The sequence below is a fragment of the Natrix helvetica genome, assembly GCF_964273705.1.
Source record: "Natrix helvetica genome assembly, chromosome: 3".
NCBI lineage: Eukaryota > Metazoa > Chordata > Lepidosauria > Squamata > Natricidae > Natrix > Natrix helvetica.
Window position 1 is genome coordinate 52,214,490 of NC_138549.1, and position 22,395 is coordinate 52,236,884.

The 22,395-nt window shown below is 45.9% G+C and overlaps 1 protein-coding gene across 11 annotated transcripts in view; it reads right to left on the reverse strand.

Annotated features, from left to right (window-relative positions):
* The window catches only part of KLHL15 (kelch like family member 15), a 150,329-nt gene that overhangs the window by 94,262 nt on the left and 33,672 nt on the right, over positions 1–22,395 (reverse strand). For 10 of the 11 annotated variants that reach the window (XM_081946251.1, XM_081946250.1, XM_081946248.1 and 7 more), the window contains one exon: positions 14,239–14,950. The exons of the other annotated variant lie outside the window; for it this stretch is intronic. In XM_081946251.1, the coding sequence (XP_081802377.1) occupies positions 14,239–14,943 (705 nt within the window). In that variant the 5' untranslated portion in view covers positions 14,944–14,950. The remainder of the gene's footprint in view (positions 1–14,238; positions 14,951–22,395) is intronic. 11 annotated transcript variants of the gene reach the window in all.

The following is a 22,395-nucleotide window of genomic DNA, read 5'->3' on the forward strand; positions in this document are numbered from 1 at the left end:
CCCTTGTAGAAAACAGCTCCAATCACCAGCCTCAGGGAAGTTGAAATGAAACTGACTTAAAGGGCTACTACCTAGTCCTCTTTGTCTCTCCGACTAATGCCTTGTAGCCAGCAGCTGCAATCACCAGCCTCAGGGAAGTTCAAATGAAGTGGAGGTAAAGGGTCCCTACATTTGTCTCTCTGACTCCCCCCTTGTAGAAAACAGCTCCAATCACCAGCCTCAGGGAAGTTCAAATGAAATGGAGTTAAAGGGCTACTACCTTTTTCTCTCTGACTCCCCCCTAGTAGAAAACAGCTAAAATCACCAGCCTCAGGGAAGTTCAAATGAAATGGAGTTAACCGGCTGCTATATAGTCCTTTTTGTCTCTCCGACTCCACCCTTGAAGAAAACAGCTCCAATCACCAACCTCAGGGAAGTTCAAATTAAATGAAGTTAAAGGGCCCCTACCTTTGTCTCTCTGACGCCCCCCTTGTAGAAAAGAGCTCCAATCGCCAGCCTCATGGAAGTTCAAATGAAATGGAGTTAACGGGCTACTATATAGTCCTTTTTGTCTCTCCGACTCCTCCCTTGAAGAAAACAGCTCCAATCACCAACCTCCGGGAAGTTCAAATTAAAAGGAGTTAAAGGGCCCCTACCTTTGTCTCTCTGACTCCCCCCTTGTAGAAAAGAGCTCCAATCGCCAGCCTCATGGAAGTTCAAATGAAATGGAGTTAACGGGCTACTAAATAGTCCTTTTTGTCTCCCTGACTCCACCCTTGAAGAAAACAGCTCCAATCACCAACCTCAGGGAAGTTCAATTGAAATGGAGTTAAAGGGACCCTACCTTTGTCTCTCTGACTCCCCCCTTGTAGAAAAGAGCTCCAATCACCAGCCTCAGGGAATTTCAAATGAAATGGAGTTAAAGGTCCCCTACCTTTGTCTCTCTGACTCCCCCCTTGTAGAAAAGAGCTCCAATCACCAGCCTCAGGGAAGTTCAAATGAAATGCAGTTAAAGGGCCCCTACCATTTTCTCTCTGACTCCCCCCTTGTAGAAAAGAGCTCCAATCGCCAGCCTCAAGGAAGTTCAAATAAAATTTAAAAGGTTCTACCTAGTCCTTTGTCTCTCTGACTGCCCCCTTGTAGCCAGCAGCTCCAATCACCAGTCTCAGGGAAGTTCAAATGAAATGGAGTTAAAGGGCTACTACCTAGTCCTCTTTCCCGTTCTGACTCCCCCCTTGTTGCCAGCAGCTCCAGTCACCAGCCTGAGGAATGTTAAAATGAAGTGAAGTTAAAGGGCCGCTATCTTTGTCTCTCTTTCTCCCCCCTTGTAGAAAAGAGCTCCAATCACCAGCCTCAGGGAATTTCAAATGAAATGGAGTTAAAGGTCCCCTACCTTTGTCTCTCTGACTCCCCCCTTGTAGAAAAGAGCTCCAATCACCAGCCTCAGGGAAGTTCAAATGAAATGGAGTTGAAGGGCCCCTACCTTTGTCTCTCTGACTCCCCCCTTGTAGAAAAGAGCTCCAATCGCTAGCCTCAAGGAAGTGCAAATAAAATTAAAAAGGTTCTCCCTAGTCCTTTGTCTCTCTGACTGCCCCCTTGTAGCCAGCAACTCCAATCACCAGCCTCAGGGAACTTCAAATGAAATGGAGTTAAAGGGTCCCGACCTTTGTTTCTCTTACTCCCCACTTGTACAAAACAGCTGCAATCACCAGCCTCAGGGATGTTCAAATGAAATGGAGTTAAAGGGCCCCGACCTTTGTCTCTCTTATTCCCCACTTATAGAAAACAGCTGCAATCACCAGCCTCAGGGAAGTTCAAATGAAATGGAGTTAAAGGGCTACTACCTAGTCCTCTTTCCCGCTCTGACTCCCCCCTTGTAGCCAGCAGCTCCAGTCACCAGCTTCAGGGAAGTTCAAATGAAGTGGAGTTAAAGGGCCCCTATCTTTGTCTCTGTTTCCCCCTTGTACAAAACAGCTGCAATCACCAGCCTCAGGGAAGTTCAAATGAAATGGAGTTAAAGGGCTACTACCTTTGTCTCTCTGACTCCCCCCTTGTAGAAAAGAGCTCCAATTGCTAGCCTCAAGGAAGTGCAAATAAAATTAAAAAGGTTCTCCCTAGTCCTTTGTCTCTCTGACTGCCCCCTTGTAGCCAGCAGCTCCAATCACCAGCCTCAGGGAAGTTCAAATGAAATGGAGTTAAAGGGTCCCGACCTTTGTTTCTCTGTCTCCCCCCTTGTACAAAACAGCTGCAATCACCAGCCTCAGGGATGTTCAAATGAAATGGAGTTAAAGGGCTACTACCTCGTCCTCTTTCCCGCTTTTACTCCCCCCTTGTAGCAGCAGCTCCAGTCACCAGCTTCAGGGAAGTTCAAATGCAGTGGAGTTAAAGGGCCCCTATCTTTGTCTCTCTGTCTCCCCCCTTGTACAAAACAGCTGCAATCACCAGGCTCAGGGAAGTTCAAATGAAATGGAGATAAAGGGCTACTACCTAGTCCTCTTTCCCGCTTTGACTCCCCCCTTGTAGCCAGCAGCTCCAGTAACCAGCCTCAGGAAACTTAAAATGAAGTGGAGTCAAAGGGCCCCTACCTTTGTCTCTCTCCCTTGTTGAAAACAGCTCCAATCACCAGCCTCAGGGAAGTTGAAATGAAATTGACTTAAAGGGCTATTACCTAGTCCTCTTTGTCTATCTGACTCGTGTCTTGTAGCCAGCAGCTCCAATCACCAGCTTCGGGGAAGTTCAAATGAAATGGAGTTAAAGGCCCCCGACCCTTATCTCTCTTACTCCCCCCTTGTAGAAAACAACTCCAATCACCAGCCTCAGGGAAGTTAAAATGAAGTGTAGTTAAAGGGCCCCTACCTATGTCTCTCTCCCTTGTAGAAAACAGCTCCAATCACCAGCCTCAGGGAAGTTGAAATGAAATTGACTTAAAGGGCTATTACCTAGTCCTCTATCTCTCTGACTCGTGCCTTGTAGCCAGCAGCTCCAATCACCAGCTTCGGGGAAGTTCAAATGAAATGGAGTTAAAGGGTCTCTACATTTGTCTCTCTGACTCCCCCCTTGTAGAAAACAGCTCCAATCACCAGCCTCAGGGAAGTTCAATTGAAATGGAGTTAAAGGGCTACTACCTTTGTCTCTCTGACTCCCCCCTTGCAGAAAACAGCTCCAATCACCAGCCTCAGGGAAGTTCAATTGAAATGGAGTTAAAGGGCCCCTACCTTTGTCTCTCTGACTCCCCCCTTGTAGAAAAGAGCTCCAATCACCAGCCTCAGGGAAGTTCAAATGAAATGGAGTTGAAGGGCCCCTACCTTTGTCTCTCTGACTCCCCCCTTGTAGAAAAGAGCTCCAATCGCCAGCCTCAAGGAAGTTCAAATAAAATTAAAAAGGTTCTACCTAGTCCTTTGTCTCTCTGACTGCCCCCTTGTAGCCAGCAGCTCCAATCACCAGCCTCAGGGAAGTTCAAATGAAATGGAGTTGAAGGGCCCCTACCTTTGTCTCTCTGACTCCCCCCTTGTAGAAAAGAGCTCCAATCGCTAGCCTCAAGGAAGTGCAAATAAAATTAAAAAGGTTCTCCCTAGTCCTTTGTCTCTCTGACTGCCCCCTTGTAGCCAGCAGCTCCAATCACCAGCCTCAGGTTAGTTCAAATGAAATGGAGTTAAAGGGTCCCGACCTTTGTTTCTTTTACTCCCCACTTGTACAAAACAGCTGCAATCACCAGCCTCAGGGATGTTCAAATGAAATGGAGTTAAAGGGCTACTACCTCGTCCTCTTTCCCGCTTTTACTCCCCCCTTGTAGCAGCAGCTCCAGTCACCAGCTTCAGGGAAGTTCAAATGAAGTGGAGTCAAAGGGCCCCTACCTTTGTCTCTCTCCCTTGTTGAAAACAGCTCCAATCACCAGCCTCAGGGAAGTTGAAATGAAATTGACTTAAAGGGCTATTACCTAGTCCTCTTTGTCTATCTGACTCGTGTCTTGTAGCCAGCAGCTCCAATCACCAGCTTCGGGGAAGTTCAAATGAAATGGAGTTAAAGGCCCCCGACCCTTATCTCTCTTACTCCCCCCTTGTAGAAAACAACTCCAATCACCAGCCTCAGGGAAGTTGAAATGAAACTGACTTAAAGGGCTACTACCTAGTCCTCTTTGTCCCTCTGACTAATGCCTTGTAGCCAGCAGCTGCAATCACCAGCCTCAGGGAAGTTCAAATGAAATGGAGTTAAAGGGCTACTACCATTGTCTCTCTGACTCCCCACTTGTAGAAAAGAGCTCCAATCACCAGCCTCAGGGAAGTTCAAATGAAATGGAGTTAAAGGGCCCCTACCTTTGTCTCTCTGACTCCCCCCTTGTAGGAAAGAGCTCCAATCGCCAGCCTCAAGGAAGTTCAAATAAAATTAAAAAGGTTCTACCTAGTCCTTTGTCTCTCTGACTGCCCCCTTGTAGCCAGCAGCTCCAATCACCAGCCTCAGGGAAGTTCAAATGAAATGGAGCTAAAGGGCTACTACCTAGTCCTCTTTCCCGTTCTGACTCCCCCCTTGTTGGCAGCAGCTCCAGTCACCAGCCTCAGGAATGTTAAAATGAAGTGAGGTTAAAGGGCCCCTATCTTTGTCTCTCTCCCTTGTTGAAAACAGCTCCAATCACCAGCCTCAGGGAAGTTGAAATGAAATTGACTTAAAGGGCTATTACCTAGTCCTCTTTGTCTATCTGACTCGTGTCTTGTAGCCAGCAGCTCCAGTCACCAGCCTCAGGAAAGTTAAAATGAAGTGTAGTTAAAGGGCCCCTACCTATGTCTCTCTCCCTTGTAGAAAACAGCTCCAATCACCAGCCTCAGGGAAGTTGAAATGAAATTGACTTAAAGGGCTATTACCTAGTCCTCTATCTCTCTGACTCGTGCCTTGTAGCCAGCAGCTCCAATCACCAGCTTCGGGGAAGTTCAAATGAAATGGAGTTAAAGGGTCTCTACATTTGTCTCTCTGACTCCCCCCTTGTAGAAAACAGCTCCAATCACCAGCCTCAGGGAAGTTCAATTGAAATGGAGTTAAAGGGCTACTACCTTTGTCTCTCTGACTCCCCCCTTGCAGAAAACAGCTCCAATCACCAGCCTCAGGGAAGTTCAATTGAAATGGAGTTAAAGGGCCCCTACCTTTGTCTCTCTGACTCCCCCCTTGTAGAAAAGAGCTCCAATCACCAGCCTCAGGGAAGTTCAAATGAAATGGAGTTGAAGGGCCCCTACCTTTGTCTCTCTGACTCCCCCCTTGTAGAAAAGAGCTCCAATCGCCAGCCTCAAGGAAGTTCAAATAAAATTAAAAAGGTTCTACCTAGTCCTTTGTCTCTCTGACTGCCCCCTTGTAGCCAGCAGCTCCAATCACCAGCCTCAGGGAAGTTCAAATGAAATGGAGTTGAAGGGCCCCTACCTTTGTCTCTCTGACTCCCCCCTTGTAGAAAAGAGCTCCAATCGCTAGCCTCAAGGAAGTGCAAATAAAATTAAAAAGGTTCTCCCTAGTCCTTTGTCTCTCTGACTGCCCCCTTGTAGCCAGCAGCTCCAATCACCAGCCTCAGGTTAGTTCAAATGAAATGGAGTTAAAGGGTCCCGACCTTTGTTTCTTTTACTCCCCACTTGTACAAAACAGCTGCAATCACCAGCCTCAGGGATGTTCAAATGAAATGGAGTTAAAGGGCTACTACCTCGTCCTCTTTCCCGCTTTTACTCCCCCCTTGTAGCAGCAGCTCCAGTCACCAGCTTCAGGGAAGTTCAAATGCAGTGGAGTTAAAGGGCCCCTATCTTTGTCTCTCTGTCTCCCCCCTTGTACAAAACAGCTGCAATCACCAGGCTCAGGGAAGTTCAAATGAAATGGAGATAAAGGGCTACTACCTAGTCCTCTTTCCCGCTTTGACTCCCCCCTTGTAGCCAGCAGCTCCAGTCACCAGCCTCAGGAAAGTTAAAATGAAGTGTAGTTAAAGGGCCCCTACCTATGTCTCTCTCCCTTGTAGAAAACAGCTCCAATCACCAGCCTCAGGGAAGTTGAAATGAAATTGACTTAAAGGGCTATTACCTAGTCCTCTATCTCTCTGACTCGTGCCTTGTAGCCAGCAGCTCCAATCACCAGCTTCGGGGAAGTTCAAATGAAATGGAGTTAAAGGGTCTCTACATTTGTCTCTCTGACTCCCCCCTTGTAGAAAACAGCTCCAATCACCAGCCTCAGGGAAGTTCAATTGAAATGGAGTTAAAGGGCTACTACCTTTGTCTCTCTGACTCCCCCCTTGCAGAAAACAGCTCCAATCACCAGCCTCAGGTAAGTTCAATTGAAATGGAGTTAAAGGGCCCCTACCTTTGTCTCTCTGACTCCCCCCTTGTAGAATAGAGCTCCAATCACCAGCCTCAGGGAAGTTCAAATGAAATGGAGTTGAAGGGCCCCTATCTTTGTCTCTCTGACTCCCCCCTTGTAGAAAAGAGCTCCAATCGCCAGCCTCAAGGAAGTTCAAATAAAATTAAAAAGGTTCTACCTAGTCCTTTGTCTCTCTGACTCCCCCCTTGTAGAAAAGAGCTCCAATCACCAGCCTCAGGGAAGTTCAAATGAAATGGAGTTGAAGGGCCCCTACCTTTGTCTCTCTGACTCCCCCCTTGTAGAAAAGAGCTCCAATCGCTAGCCTCAAGGAAGTGCAAATAAAATTAAAAAGGTTCTCCCTAGTCCTTTGTCTCTCTGACTGCCCCCTTGTAGCCAGCAGCTCCAATCCCAGCCTCAGGTTAGTTCAAATGAAATGGAGTTAAAGGGTCCCGACCTTTGTTTCATTTACTCCCCACTTGTACAAAACAGCTGCAATCACCAGCCTCAGGGATGTTCAAATGAAATGGAGTTAAAGGGCTACTACCTCGTCCTCTTTCCCGCTTTTACTCCCCCCTTGTAGCAGCAGCTCCAGTCACCAGCTTCAGGGAAGTTCAAATGCAGTGGAGTTAAAGGGCCCCTATCTTTGTCTCTCTGTCTCCCCCCTTCTACAAAACAGCTGCAATCACCAGGCTCAGGGAAGTTCAAATGAAATGGAGATAAAGGGCTACTACCTAGTCCTCTTTCCCGCTCTGACTCCCCCCTTGTAGCCAGCAGCTCCAGTAACCAGCCTCAGGAAACTTAAAATGAAGTGGAGTCAAAGGGCCCCTACCTTTGTCTCTCTCCCTTGTAGAAAACAGCTCCAATCACCAGCCTCAGGGAAGTTGAAATGAAATTGACTTAAAGGGCTATTACCTAGTCCTCTTTGTCTCTCTGACTCGTGCCTTGTAGCCAGCAGCTCCAATCACCAGCTTCGGGGAAGTTCAAATGAAATGGAGTTAAAGGCCCCCGACCCTTATCTCTCTTACTCCCCCCTTGTAGAAAACAACTCCAATCACCAGCCTCAGGGAAGTTGAAATGAAACTGACTTAAAGGGCTACTACCTAGTCCTCTTTGTCTCTCTGACTAATGCCTTGTAGCCAGCAGCTGCAATCACCAGCCTCAGGGAAGTTCAATTGAAATGGAGTTAAAGGGCCCCTACCATTGTCTCTCTGACTCCCCCCTTGTAGAAAAGAGCTCCAATTACCAGCCTCAGGGAAGTTCAAATGAAATGGAGTTAAAGGGCCCCTACCTTTGTCTCTCTGACTCCCCCCTTGTAGAAAAGAGCTCCAATCGCCAGCCTCAAGGAAGTTCAAATAAAATTAAAAAGTTTCTACCTAGTCCTTTGTCTCTCTGACTGCCCCCTTGTAGCCAGCAGCTCCAATCACCAGCCTCAGGGAAGTTCAAATGAAATGGAGTTAAAGGGCCGCTATCTTTGTCTCTCTTTCTCCCCCCGTGTAGAAAACAACTCCAATCACCAGCCTCAGGGAAGTTCAAATGAAATGGAGTTAAAGGGCCCCGACCTTTGTTTCTCTTACTCCCCACTTGTACAAAACAGCTGCAATCACCAGGCTCAGGGAAGTTCAAATGAAATGGAGATAAAGGGCTACTTTCTAGTCCTCTTTCCCGCTTTGACTCCCCCCTTGTAGCCAGCAGCTCCAGTCACCAGCCTCAGGAAAGTTAAAATGAAGTGGAGTTAAAGGGCCCCTACCTATGTCTCTCTCCCTTGTAGAAAACAGCTCCAATCACCAGCCTCAGGGAAGTTGAAATGAAATTGACTTAAAGGGATTTTACCTAGTCCTCTATCTCTCTGACTCGTGCCTTGTAGCCAGCAGCTTCAATCACCAGCTTCGGGGAAGTTCAAATGAAATGGAGTTAAAGGCCCCCGACCCTTATCTCTCTTAGTCCCCCCTTGTAGAAAACAACTCCAATCACCAGCCTCAGGGAAGTTGAAATGAAACTGACTTAAAGGGCTACTACCTAGTCCTCTTTGTCTCTCTGACTAATGCCTTGTAGCCAGCAGCTGCAATCACCAGCCTCAGGGAAGTTCAAATGAAGTGGAGGTAAAGGGTCCCTACATTTGTCTCTCTGACTCCCCCCTTCTAGAAAACAGCTCCAATCACCAGCCTCAGGGAAGTTCAACTGAAATGGAGTTAAAGGGCCCCTACCATTGTCTCTCTGACTCCCCCCTTGTAGAAAAGAGCTCCAATCACCAGCCTCAGGGAAGTTCAAATGAAATGGAGTTGAAGGGCCCCTACCTTTGTCTCTGTGACTCCCCCCTTGTAGAAAAGAGCTCCAATCGCCAGCCTCAAGGAAGTTCAAATAAAATTAAAAAGGTTCTACCTAGTCCTTTGTCTCTCTGACTGCCCCCTTGTAGACAGCAGCTCCAATCACCAGCCTCAGGGAAGTTCAAATGAAATGGAGTTAAAGGGTCCCGACCTTTGTTTCTTTTACTCCCCACTTGTACAAAACAGCTGCAATCACCAGCCTCAGGGATGTTCAAATGAAATGGAGTTAAAGGGCTACTACCTCGTCCTCTTTCCCGCTTTTACTCCCCCCTTGTAGCAGCAGCTCCAGTCACCAGCTTCAGGGAAGTTCAAATGCAGTGGAGTTAAAGGGTCCCTATCTTTGTCTCTCTGTCTCCCCCCTTGTACAAAACAGCTGCAATCACCAGGCTCAGGGAAGTTCAAATGAAATGGAGATAAAGGGCTACTACCTAGTCCTCTTTCCCGCTCTGACTCCCCCCTTGTAGCCAGCAGCTCCAGTAACCAGCCTCAGGAAACTTAAAATGAAGTGGAGTTAAAGGGCCCCTACCTTTGTCTCTCTGACTCCCCCCTTGTAGAAAAGAGCTCCAATCGCCAGCCTCAAGGAAGTTCAAATAAAATTAAAAAGGTTCTACCTAGTCCTTTGTCTCTCTGACTGCTCCCTTCTAGCCAGCAGCTCCAATCACCAGCCTCAGGGAAGTTCAAATGAAATGGAGTTAAAGGGCTACTACCTAGTCCTCTTTCCCGTTGTGACTCCCCCCTTGTTGGCAGCAGCTCCAGTCACCAGCCTCAGGAATGTTAAAATGAAGTGAAGTTAAAGGGCAGCTATCTTTGTCTCTCTTTCTACCCCCTTGTAGAAAACAACTCCAATCACCGGCTTTTACCTAGTCCTCTATCTCTCTGACTCGTGCCTTGTAGCCAGCAGCTGCAATCACCAGCCTCAGGGAAGTTCAATTGAAATGGAGTTAAAGGGCCCCTACCATTGTCTCTCTGACTCCCCCCTTGTAGAAAAGAGCTCCAATCACCAGCCTCAGGGAAGTTCAAATGAAATGGAGTTAAAGGGCCCCTACCTTTGTCTCTCTGACTCCCCCCTTGTAGAAAAGAGCTCCAATCGCTAGCCTCAAGGAAGTTCAAATAAAATTAAAAAGGTTCTACCTAGTCCTTTGTCTCTCTGACTGCCCCCTTGTATCCAGCAGCTCCAATCACCAGCCTCAGGGAAGTTCAAATGAAATGGAGTTAAAGGGTCCCGACCTTTGTTTCTCTTAGTCCCCACTTGTACAAAACAGCTGCAATCACCAGCCTCAGGGATGTTCAAATGAAATGGAGTTAAAGGGCTACTACCTCGTCCTCTTTCCTGCTCTGACTCCCCCCTTGTAGCAGCAGCTCCAGTCACCAGCTTCAGGGAAGTTCAAATGAAACTGACTTAAAGGGCTACTACCTAGTCCTCTTTGTCTCTCTGACTCCCCCCTTGTAGAAAACAGCTCCAATCACCAGCCTCAAGGAAGTTCAAATGAAATTAAAAAGGTTCTACCTAGTCCTTTGTCTCTCTGACTGCTCCCTTGTAGCCAGCAGCTCAAATCACCAGCCTCAGGGAAGTTCAAATGAAATGGAGTTAAAGGGCTACTACCTTTTTCTCTCTGACTCCCCCCTTGTAGAAAACAGCTACAATCACCAGCCTCAGGGAAGTTCAAATGAAATGGAGTTAATGGGCTACTATATAGTCCTTTTTGTCTCTCCGACTCCACCCTTGCAGAAAACAGCTCCAATCACCAACCTCAGGGAAGTTCAAATTAAATGGAGTTAAATGGCCCCGACCCTTGCCTCTCTTACTCCCCCTTTGTAGAAAACAGCTCCAATCACCAGCTTCAGGGAAGTTCAAATGAAATGGAGTTAAAGGGCTACTACCTAGTCCTCTTTCCCGCTCTGACTCCCCCCTTGTAGCCAGCTGCCTGACTTAGCTTGGGTGAGAGGGAAGTTGTATGTTCCAGCTAGCCAAAGACTGCACCTAATGGCAAGGTGCCACGACTCCAAATTAGCTGGATACTTTGGTTTTAATTTTACACCTAATTAAAAGACAATTTTGGTGTGCATCACTAAAAAAGGACATAGAGCTATGTAGCTAGCTGCCCTATTTGTGCGGCAGCTAAAAGGTGTCAAGGGAAAGCTACAGGACTCTTAAAGAAGGTAGCTGAACCTTCAGCGACCTGGAGAGAGATTGCTATGGACTTTATTGTAGAACTGCCAGAAAGTGCAGGGAATTCTGTCATTTGGGTGGTAACAGACCTGTTTTCAAAACAGGCACATTTTATACCTTGCCAAACGATCACGACTGCCAAAAGTCTAGCCAAGTTGTTCCTGATATATTTATTGTCTTCATGGAGCCCCACAGAGAATCATCTCCAACAGAGAGGTCCAATTCACTTCCAAATTTTGGAGGGCTTTTTAAAACTTGCTTGGCCCAGGGGTTGAATTCTTCGCACCACACGCCGACAAATGGTCAATGTGAGAGAACTAACTCGATACTACAACAATATCTAAGATATTTTATTCATTTTCAACAGGGACTGAACTTTTACCTTTTGCGGAAGTAGCATTCAATAACTCTGTACACTCAAGTACTGGTTTTACCCCTTTTAGAATAGCAACAGGCCAGGATTTTAGCCCATGCCTGAACTACCCACAGAAGAACCCACTATCCCCTCACTTAAGGAGTGGATAGACACTTTACGAAACACATGGCCAGTAGTTAGATTAGCTTTAGTGAAAGCTAGAGAGGCTTTTAAAATTCAAGCTGACAAGAAAAGAATGGAACCCAAACCTTTCCATGTTGGAAATAGAGTATACTTATCTACAAAATTCCTGAAATCATTACAGCCATCCAACAAATTAGGGCCAAACTTCATTGGACCTTTCCCTATTACTAGGGCCATCAATCCAGTAACAGTAGAACTACTCCTTCCAAAGATACTCAGGTAAGTCCTCCCAGTATTTCACATTAGTTTACTCAAACGAGAGGTACTATATTTTTGGGAGTATAAGAAGTACCTTTTCCCTCAAAAAAGAGGCTAAAGATCTTATACACAGAATACAGCATTTTTTGCCTCCCGAAACTCCGCCCCTTCACCAAAATGTCTGTGCATAGCCTCCAGGAAGCTTTTAGAGAGCTCCTGGGGGCTGAGGAAGGCACAAATGAGTAAAATTGTTCAATTTTAAACCCCCCCCCCAGTCCCTGGGAGCACTCTATAAGCTTCCTAAAGGCTATCCATACCCCTTTTTTACAAAAAACGTAAAAAACCCCCCCGGAGCACTCTGCAAGCTCCCTAAGGGCTATTCATGCCATTTTTGGGAGGGAAATCAGGCCCATTTTCGCAAATAATGGGCTGTTTTGGGGAGGTTTGCAGAGTGCGAAAACTTTTTTTTAAATTTGCCTCTTCAAAACCTTGGTGAGTCTTATACTCTGAAAAATACAGTAATCTTGTCACTCAGACAACCCGTACCTATACCACCTGTTCCCTTCATGATAGGTGAACAACACTTTGAAATCAAGAAAATCCTTGACTCTAGGGTTCACAGGGGGAAAACCCAATACTTAGTTACTTGGAAGCATCTACCCTCATCCCAAAATGAATGGGTCGCTAAACACCATGTTAGGGCCCTACCTTACTGGAAAAAAAATACTCCCAATACTCTAACAAACCTTGTTAAAATACTATGATGGATTTTTTGTTTCTATCTTTTCACAGGTGGAGTTCTCGTTCTTAGGAAGGCAGTGATACTATCATTCAATTGGGAGAAGGGGGAGATTTGAATTCAATTTATTAGCAGTGCCTGTGACAACTGACATTCTATAACAGGGGTGGGGAACTGTGGCTCTTTTGCGACTTGTGGACTTCAACTCCCAGAATTCCAGAACCAACATAGCTGCCTCAGGAATTCTGGGAGTTGAAGTCCACAAGTCGCAAAAGAGCCACAGTTCCCCACCCCTGTTCTATAACCTGTTTCCTGGTGTCGAAGCACCGTGAGATTTCCTCGTCTTTTGGGGAATGTTTAGGATGGCCATGTGGGATGGTTCACTTAAATGTCTTTACAGAAGACATGGTAAAGGAACCACCTTTATACTTGAGTATTGGCTAAAATCTGTATTCTCACTAGTGGGAGGGTCTCTACTGCTTCAATTATACTTGCCTTGCTTAAGGGGATTCATACGTTGCTTTGAACTTATTGTTTTCACTTCTGCTTAATAAAAGCTTCCTTTTGAAATACTTCGTTTCAAGATTCTTTACTTTCTTAAGTTAGAAGGAGAAGCATCCTTACAATATGAAACAGAGGCAGAATGAAATGGGGGAACTAGAACAATATTATTATGAATATTTTTATGTAAGATGTCAAAATTAGTATACAGATGAAATGATAAAAATGTAAAAAGATGATTGTATTATGTACAATGGTATCATAATAGTGTGAGGATGATCAATGTAAGCTTATCAAAAATATCAACTTTATTACTATTATTTGGTAACAAAATGAATGATACCCAGAAACCACAGTTCATGTATTTAATACTTATATATTTAAAAATAAAAAACCCTTATAACAATATAAAAAAGGATTCAAACCCTGGGCTGCCAACTTTCCAGCCAAGCCCAGCATCTTAACCGCTGAACCTCTGTGCCATCCAAGAACAGAAGACTCATTCTTTAATTACATAAAGAGGAAATTCTTACAGTTGGCCTAATTTATTTTTTGTATTTAATTTACTTAAGGAACATTACATATGATGTACAGACCTTACTTTCTCTGTTGTTTCACCCTTATTCATATTCTATCTAGTTATTTTTCTTTAATATTTTCTGTCCTGACCGTTCCAATTTTCTAAACTCAAATTGTGCTCAACTTCTTAAAGTCATATGTTAATCAGTAAATCTGGTCAATAAACCAGTCCTTAATTGATTCAAGTTATTTCTTACACTCCAACAACCAGTCTCCAAAGGTCTCTATCAATTTCAACACAGAGGATATCTACCATAATGCCCACTACTCTTTCATTGAAGAAAAATAACGCTGGAAGAAAAACCACAATTTATATCCCAATCAAAGAACAGACAAGAGAACTATAACTTAGTATCTCACATCTCTTTTTATAAAATAAAAATAAAAACAGTACCTATTTTTTTAAATTATAGATCCTGCACTGAATCTGTTGGAGCCAACAAAATAAAGCCAAGGGAATACTATGTATTCCCTCTTGAGCTCCTGTACAACTGGGATGTTGGCATTCTTTTTCTAGCACACTCTTATATTTTAAAATATACTTAAAAGAGCCACAACTGTGCCATGTCAATACACAAACCACAGATTTCACTGACTATCATAAACAGTCTTGTAGGCTTTTCACTACCGAATGGTTTTCACTTTGATTGGTAATCAGAAAAGCTGTAAACCTACCTGTTTTCTGGTTGTAAATTCTTTTGATTTATAACTGGGAAACTTTGCTTTAAAATTAAAACGGCACTCATTTCAGACATGATTCCACTTTCTAAAACACCCTTACATTTCCCATTCGACTAATTTTGGGAAATTTACTTAGGAATAGCATGCTGCCTTAAACACATGAATACTATCTACTGCTTTCAAATGCACCAACCTTTTCAAAAACACTGGATGGTGTCATCAAACAAAACCTGATATTCTGAATGATGGTGTCAGTATGTCTCCAGCGTCTTCTATCATGCCGCAGCCAAGTCTGAACAGCCTCATAGAGTTCTATCTCTGGGTATCTGCTCAGATGATCATTATCCAAATAAGTCATAAGCTTTTCAAAACTGAGACAGGACAAAAAATCAGGTCTGGCCATGAGAGGCACAAAATTTTCTAACAAAAAGGAATCCAGTTTTTCTCTTACTCCTTCAATGTTCACACCAAAGTCATCTAAAAGTCTCATAATTTCTGCACAGTTCTCCAAACATATTTTTGCTAAAAGAAAGGAGCAGCAGAACTTCACTACTTCAATAAGTTGAACATACATGGCAGCCTGCAGGATCTCATGAACAGTGCTCATGCTCAGTTCAATAGTTCCATAGTACATGAACTGGAGAACATGGCTGAAGCCTGTTGCTGTCAGTCCTTTTAAGTGGATTTTGTCCTGATCTCGTTCCCTCATATCAGCAGTAAACATAATCCTGAAGTAATCACTTTGAGTGGCAAGAAGTGCTTTATGAGCTTGAAATTGGTGATCCTCAATGACAAGAGTGACATCAAGCAGTAATCCCTCCTCATACAGTGTTCTGAACCCAGCTGAGATGCTGGTGTCATGGATGGAGGAACTAAACCCTTCCACGTCCCCTGCCATGAATCACCTAGAAAAATGTAAACAAAGAAAACTTTAGAATTTCATGAAATTCCTGAAGGTTGGAAACCTTAATATTTAATTCATTGCCTCATTTTTTAATCTTGAATAATATAAGTGACATCTTATACAACAATAGTCAGTATAGAAAATCTTACTTTAATAAAAGTAATCATAATAATCAGTTAAAGATTTGCTTGAATATTAACTTTTTACTCTTTATCCCCAACTTTCATACTATGCATATTAATTATAATTCTGTTTCATGGAACTAGGTTTAAACTACAAAGTATTAAATTTGAACAAAGACCAGCCTTATTTGCAAATGAAGGGATGATAGAGCAAAAGATGCTACATTTAAAAAAAAAAACATCTTTGAGTTATTCTTGACTAATGGTGATTGGTTAGATGTGTCCAAGCAGTTTTCTTGCAAGATTTTAAAAGCTTTTTAAAATTTATGTCACATAAATATATTTATACCAATTTAAGATTATCCTAAACTTGTGTAAAGTTGAACAGCATCAGTCATAATGGAAAAAAGATGATAAAAAATATTAATATAGCACAAAAACCAACAATCAAAACTCATAAAATACTGAGATCACATAAAGTCCACAGTATTTCAGGTGCTAAAATGGATAAAGAACTAGACAAATGCATCTCTACTGCAATTAATAATAAGCTCATTTTAAGGAAAATTTAGCAATGTGAAATAAGCAATTGTGTTTCATAACCCCAATCTTTTAAACATGGTTTAGAAATGGGATAAATTACAGCTAAACTTACTTTCTCTTTACTATTTCCAAATATAAAGAATTTGCTTAGTTTATATTCTCAGCCTAGGTAAATCAGATAGGACAGGGGTCTGCAACCTTAACACTCATCGTGTGTGTGTGTGTGTGTGTGTGTGTGTGTGTGTGTTCCCCCTTGAACCATTTCCAAAAACAGGTGAGGGTTGTTGTTGTTGTTCTTTCTTCTTCTTTGGTGACTTTTTACTATATGATTTGAATCAAGAGTCATTTCAGATTCCTAGATAAATAAGGCACTTTCCTCCCCCTGCTGTGGCTCCCTGTCAGCTGAATCCACCACTGGCTGGCCCTGGCCCTGGCCCTCACCCTCCCCTTCCAGTCACTCCTCACCTGGCCTGAGAAGCTAAGGACGACAGAGGGGAATGGAGATTTGCTCCTTATTTCAGAGTGGGAGCGATGATGAAAGAGCCGCATGTGGCTCTGGAGCCAGGGGTTGCTGACACTCAAGATAGGAAATACAACAAGATGAACTAATACTACTTTATTCTAAGGTTACATTGATAGAATCTTGCAAATCTGAAAGTACAAATCTTCCTCTATCTCTTTTTACCCCCTGATTAGGGTGGTAAATTAGGGCAGATCCTTTCTAAGTTTCTTTCTCTGCCCATTATGTATGTTGGGCTCTTCCCTTCCTTTCTCAAGGTCATATCCACATACCATTACAATATAAATATCAGAAAAGTCCAAATGATAAATTTCCTAATGTAACATTTATAGATAAGCAGCATACAGAATCACAATGCAAGTTTAAAGATCTTTTAAAATCAGTTATATTTTAATTCTTAACCTTCTCTGAACCTTCAAACAGATAAGTACTGTAATACTCTGGGGCATCACTCCAAAGACCTTATTTCAAAGTACCCTTTATAGAGAAGACTTCTAAGATCCCAAGGATTATTTCCTATATGTCTGTCATAATAAACATAAATATTTAAGAACCATTTTTGAAATATTAAGTTACATAATTTTAGTCTGATTGTTTTAAAAACTTGAGTTTATTTTGTAAGTTTTAGCATTTTCAATTTGGTTTTTAATTTTTTTCCCTTTTAAAATCAATAACAATATCCCACGCTGCAAGTGATGGTTGATAACATGGAATACTCATAGGTAGACAGAAATTTGTCTGGCAAAGCAGTTTTTCTGGTGCCATTTCAGTTCAAGTTGGGACAACCCAATTCCTTCTTCCTCCTGGTGGATTGCCAGGAATTAGGCCATGCAAATGAGCGAAGTCCATCCATGCACACACAGGATCCAGGCAGCAAGCAAAACCATACCCCCAGTCAGCAGAAAAATCCTTCCTCCACTGAACTGATCCTTGGTGCCCAAAAGTTTTTTTTTGGGGGGGGGGGGCACTGTATTATATGAAATTTCAAGATTTCATATAATACAAGTGATTTTAAGATCAATTTTACATTCAAGGAATGATATACATACATACAACTGTAATGTGATAGAGTTTATTTTTATAAGGAAAACAATGTATATAGATAAATGTGAAACTTAAAAAAAAATGGGAGCAGTGGGCTGCAACTCTTGAAGTAGATTGTTTTCAGACCCAAGCGATATGCCAGTCACACTGAAATATTCTCTCTCTCTTCTCCCTCACCTCCTTCTCCTCACTTGTTTGTGGGAAGGGAGGGTTGTTATTTACATCACAACATTCAATGCAACCATATGAGCAGCATGGTGCCTACTGATGAAGACGCTGGCCTCCCACTCGAAGGTTGAGAGTTCAATCTTAGGTAGCAGCAGATGTTTTTCTCTTAGGGCGTCAAGAAAAAAAATCTGGTGTGAACTCTAAGTAAGTGTCAGGAAAGGCACACACCCAGTAAACATGAGATTCTAGTCTAAAAAGATTTAGACTAGAAGCTTCATCTGCATTCAAAGGCCCATTTGCATGCAGATGAAGTTTCCAGTCTCCATCAGGTCTCCATCTGGGAAAAGAATCCTTGTGGTGGTGAAAAGGAGTTGGGGGAGGAGTAGGAGACAGGCTCCCCAAATACTTATCATGCCCAGGTGGGGATCTCCTCTCCCTCAAAGGGAAAGAAACCGCAGAAGAAAGGAGACAGATCTTCGCAAGGTGATCCAGCATGGCAGGGAAAGGGAAGTATGAAGTATCTTAGTGGGCTGGGGAGGCCTTAGGGGTCTGTTCCATCACTAGTCCCCCCATGGCCTTCCCTAACCTGAAATACCTCACGTGCACTTAACAAGCCATGCATTTGCCCACACATGAAATTAGTGAACATGTGGGCGAAAGCAGGGAGTGTTCAAGGTATAAGACTCACTCCTTTGAATCCTCGAGGTACAAATGGAATGGGCATTCGTAACTCGAGGACTACCTGTATTATCACATAATTAGAAAGAACGTTGGTCTTACCTGAACGTGTCTTTTTGGTTGATGAGAGGGAGGGGTCACATGAGGGTTTTATCACAGCCTGATTGGTCCATAGACTGAGAGAAAATTCTTAAATGCTCCTTCCTTCCCACTGGCTCCCAGTTTCCATGAAGGCAAAGGTACTGCATCTGTATAAAGGAAGCACAAGAAGACCCGGGAACCTCCTGACCCTATTCTTAACTACATAGGGCGGGAAAGTGACCCCTCCCTCTCATCCACCGAAAAGACACGTTCAGATAAGACCAACGTTCTTTTTCCGGTGGACTCGAGAGAGGGGTCACATGAGGGACATACCCAAGTTAAGTCCCAGGGCGGGAAACTAAGGTCCCGGGGGAGAGTCTGCTACCACCCTCTGAAGGACCCTACGACCGAAGGACGCCTCCGCGGAAGCAAAGGAGTCCAAACGGTAGTGACAGATGAAAGGGGTCAGGGAAGCCCACGTGGCTGCCCGACAGATGTCCTCGAAAGGGGCCCTAGTGGCCCATGCCGCCGTGGTAGCCGCGCTTCGAGTCAAATGGGCCGTGATGCCTGCCGGGGGAACCTGGGGTTCCCCCGGCAGGCCGACGTGATGGCCACCAGGAATGCCACCTTTAGGATCAGCAGCCGTAGATGAACCGTCCGGATAGGTTCAAATGGGGGACCCGTAACGGCACTGAGTACCAGGCGAAGGTCCCAGGTGGGAAACCTGTGAACCGGAGGGGCCCTGAGATTCGCCACCCCCTTGAGGAACCGCTTGATCAGGGGGAGTGGGAAAGGGAATGGGAGCCGTCCCCCCCACAGGACGGTGGCTAAAGTGGCTACCTGCCTGTGCAGGGTGTTTAGAGCCAAGCCGCTATCCAACCCCTTCTGAAGGAAGTCCAGGATGTTAGCCACCGAGGCATTGGCTGGATTGAGACCTAGCGGGGCACACCACCTGACAAACACCAACCAGGTGGAATTATAGATTCTGGTGGTGGAAGGACACCTAGTGGCTTCCAAGGTCTGAATAACCATGGCGGACAGGTAGGCTCCTCTCAGGCATTGCCGTTCAAGTGCCAGGCGGTCAGTTGGAGCCACTGGGGCTCCGGGTGGATCAGGACCCCCTGGCACAAGATGATCTCCTCCTGAGGTATCCTCCATGGCTGGGAAACTGAGAGTTGCACCAGGTCCGCGAACCATGGTCTCCTGGGCCAATAGGGGGCCAGCAAGATGACATGGGCCCTCTCTGATACTACCTTCCTGATGGTCCCTGGGATAAGGGGAAGGGGAGGGAAGGCATAAAGGAGGTCCCGAGGCCAGCTGCTCCTGAGGGCGTCTGTCCTCTCCGCCAACCGGTTCTGGAATCGGGAGAAGAACCTTGGGAGCTGGGTTTTGAGTGGGGTGGCAAGCAAGTCCACCTGCGGGGTGCCGAACCTCCGACATATCTTCTGGAACAACTGTGGATGGAGCTGCCATTCGCCGTTGTCGAGGGTCGCTCTGCTCAGCCAGTCCGCCTGATGGTTGGACTCCCCTGATATGTGCTCTGACACCAAGGATGACAAGTGCTTCTCTGCCCACGTGCCCAATTTCAGCGCCTCCAGCCAGAGAGCCCGGGGGTGCGTGCCCCCCTGACAGTTTATGTGGGCCTTTGTGGCAACATTGTCTGTCAGAATCAGCACATGACGTCCCTTCACCAAGCCCTTAAAGTGTTGGAGGGCAAGACGAGCCGCCTTCAGCTCCAGCCAATTGATGTTGTGGCAGAGATCCGAGGCCATCCTGGCATCCACCAGAGCCCCCCAACTGAACAGACTGGCATCTGTCATCACCGTCACTCTGTCCAGTTCCCAGAATTCGCTGGCCTGACGCAGGGCCGGTGAAAGCCACCACTGGAGGGATACTCGGATCGCTGCCGGAAGGCGAAGAGTCTGCAGGGAGTTGCTCATCCTCCTCTTCTGGTATGGAATCAAGGCCAACTGGAGCAGACGTAGATGGAGACGGGCCCACGGGACTATTCCAATGCAGGAGTCCATCTTGCCAAGTAGCTGAGACAAGGTTAGGATGGAAACTGACCGACTTTTGCGAACCTTGACTACGAGTTGAAGAAGACTGACAAGCCGGTCTGGGGAGAGCCGAACCACCCCGTCACTGAATCTATGACTGTCCCTACTTGCAAGATGCACGTGGATGGGTTGAGATGACTTTTGGGGAAGTTGACGGAGAACCCCAGGGACTGAAGGCACTGGATGGTGAGTTGGAGGTCGAAGGTGGCTTGGGAGAGGGACCCTGCCCGAACTAATACGTTGTCCAGGTAGCATTGGAGTCTCACCGGTATTGAGCGCAGGTGAGCAGCCAATTCCGCCAGAACCTTTGTGAAGGTGCGAGGGGCTGAGGCCAGGCCGAATGGAAGACCCCCGTACTGAAAGTCCCCGTGAGAGAACCTTAGTATTTGTGATGGGATGGCAGGATGGGAATGTGAAGGTAGGCCTCGGTCAGGTCTATCAAGGCCAGATAATCCCTCCACCGGATGCCCTGGAGGATAGACTTGAGGGAAGACATTTTGAAACGCCTGTAAAGGAGATATTGGTTCAGGAGTTTGAGGTCCAGAAACGCCCTCCAGCCACCCGAGCTCTTCAGTTGGAGTAATGGCTCCTCCCGTGTGTGGTACGGACTCTATGGCTTGGATCTCGAGAAGATGTTCTATGGCGAAATCCATCAGGCGCCGACGTTCCGGATCCCGCGAGGGAGGGAACATTCTGAAGAGCGTCGGGGGGAGGGTGGAGAGGAACTCTAGCCGCAGGCCGAACGGGACGGTGGCCTTGACCCAGGCATCGGTGGTGATCTCGTCCCACTGGTCTGCATAATTTGCCAGATGGCCGCCTATGGGAAGACTCAGATTCGAGTCACTTCCCCCTGCAGAAGGGACGGCCACCCCCCCCCCCACAAAAGGGCCGCCTGGACTGCCCCTGGAACCTGTTATGGTCCTGATAGTAAGGACGGGAGAATTGCCTGTCTAACCTGAAAGAGGAGTATCTCTGTTGATGATCCTGCTTGGGGGCCCGATAAGAGGGTCTGCGGTATGGGGTGGGTCTGGAATCTGCCTTCTTGGCATTGGAAGGGAGGACCTTCTTCTTATCTTTGTTTTCAATTAAGATGGGGTCCAGGGCTTCACCAAAAAGATTGGGGCCTGCATAGGGGGCCGCCGCCAGACTCCACTTAGCCTTATTGTCCATCTGCCAGTTGCAGAGCCACAACAGGCAACGGGAGGTGACAAAAGTAGCCAGGGCACTGGAGGCAAACCTTACTGCGCCCAGAGTTGCATCAGCTGAAAATTGGGAGGCAGCTATGATTTTGGTTATATCCTGATGGAGGCGTTCATCTTGGATCGGAATACGATCCTGGAGTTGGTGGAGCCACATAACAGTAGTGCGGTTAAAATAGGAAGCAGCAGCCACCAATTTAACTGCCCAGGCAGAGGCGTTAAAGTTCTTCCATAAAGTAAGCTCCGCCCTTTTATCCCCCTGCTTTATCTTATCCACCGCATCCCCAGAAACTACAGGGTAGGAGGAAACCAAGGCCGCTATAGGGGTGTCAATGTTGGGCAGCTGTAACGCCTGGGCAAAGGTTTGCTCTGCATTGTAGAAGCGATGGTTGTTACTGCCCGGGTTAGAGAAATTAGAAGGGCGTGCTCATTGGTTCTTCACCACCTCTAAGAACAATGGCAGGGCTGGGATCTCTGCCTTGTTCGTAGCTGTATTGGAAAACATAGCCATATCGGGATCCCTGGGAGGGGGAACCGTGGGATCCCCAGTACCAATTTTAGTGGTTTTCCTTGCCTTATGTAGGAGAGGCTTAAACATCGCTGGAGGAAGCAAGGCCGAGGATGAGGGGGAATCTGGAGGAACAGAATCCTCATCTTCCGAAAACCCCATGTGATTGTAATTGTCTTCCCTCCGGGTGGAGCCTTCGCTCACTACAGATGGGGAAGAGGCCATGGAAAGATGGTGTCTGAGGGACCTGCTGGAATGGGGAGCCCTGTCCCTTTGTGCAATGCCACGTGTGATGGCTGCCGAAATGAGCCTCTTAATGCTTTCAGGCAAAAGCTCCAATTCCTCAAGATCTGTCTGAAGAAGGCCAGGATCCTGTGGGGCTAGCCTGGGTGCAGGCTGAAAAGATCTAGAGGAATCCTCTAAAGGGTCAGTTTTCCCCCCCATCCAAGAGGAGCAAGGGAGGCTGGGGGGGGGGGGGGAAGGAGACACAGCTTGCCTGAAATCCCTAGTGGATCTAGCCAGGGAT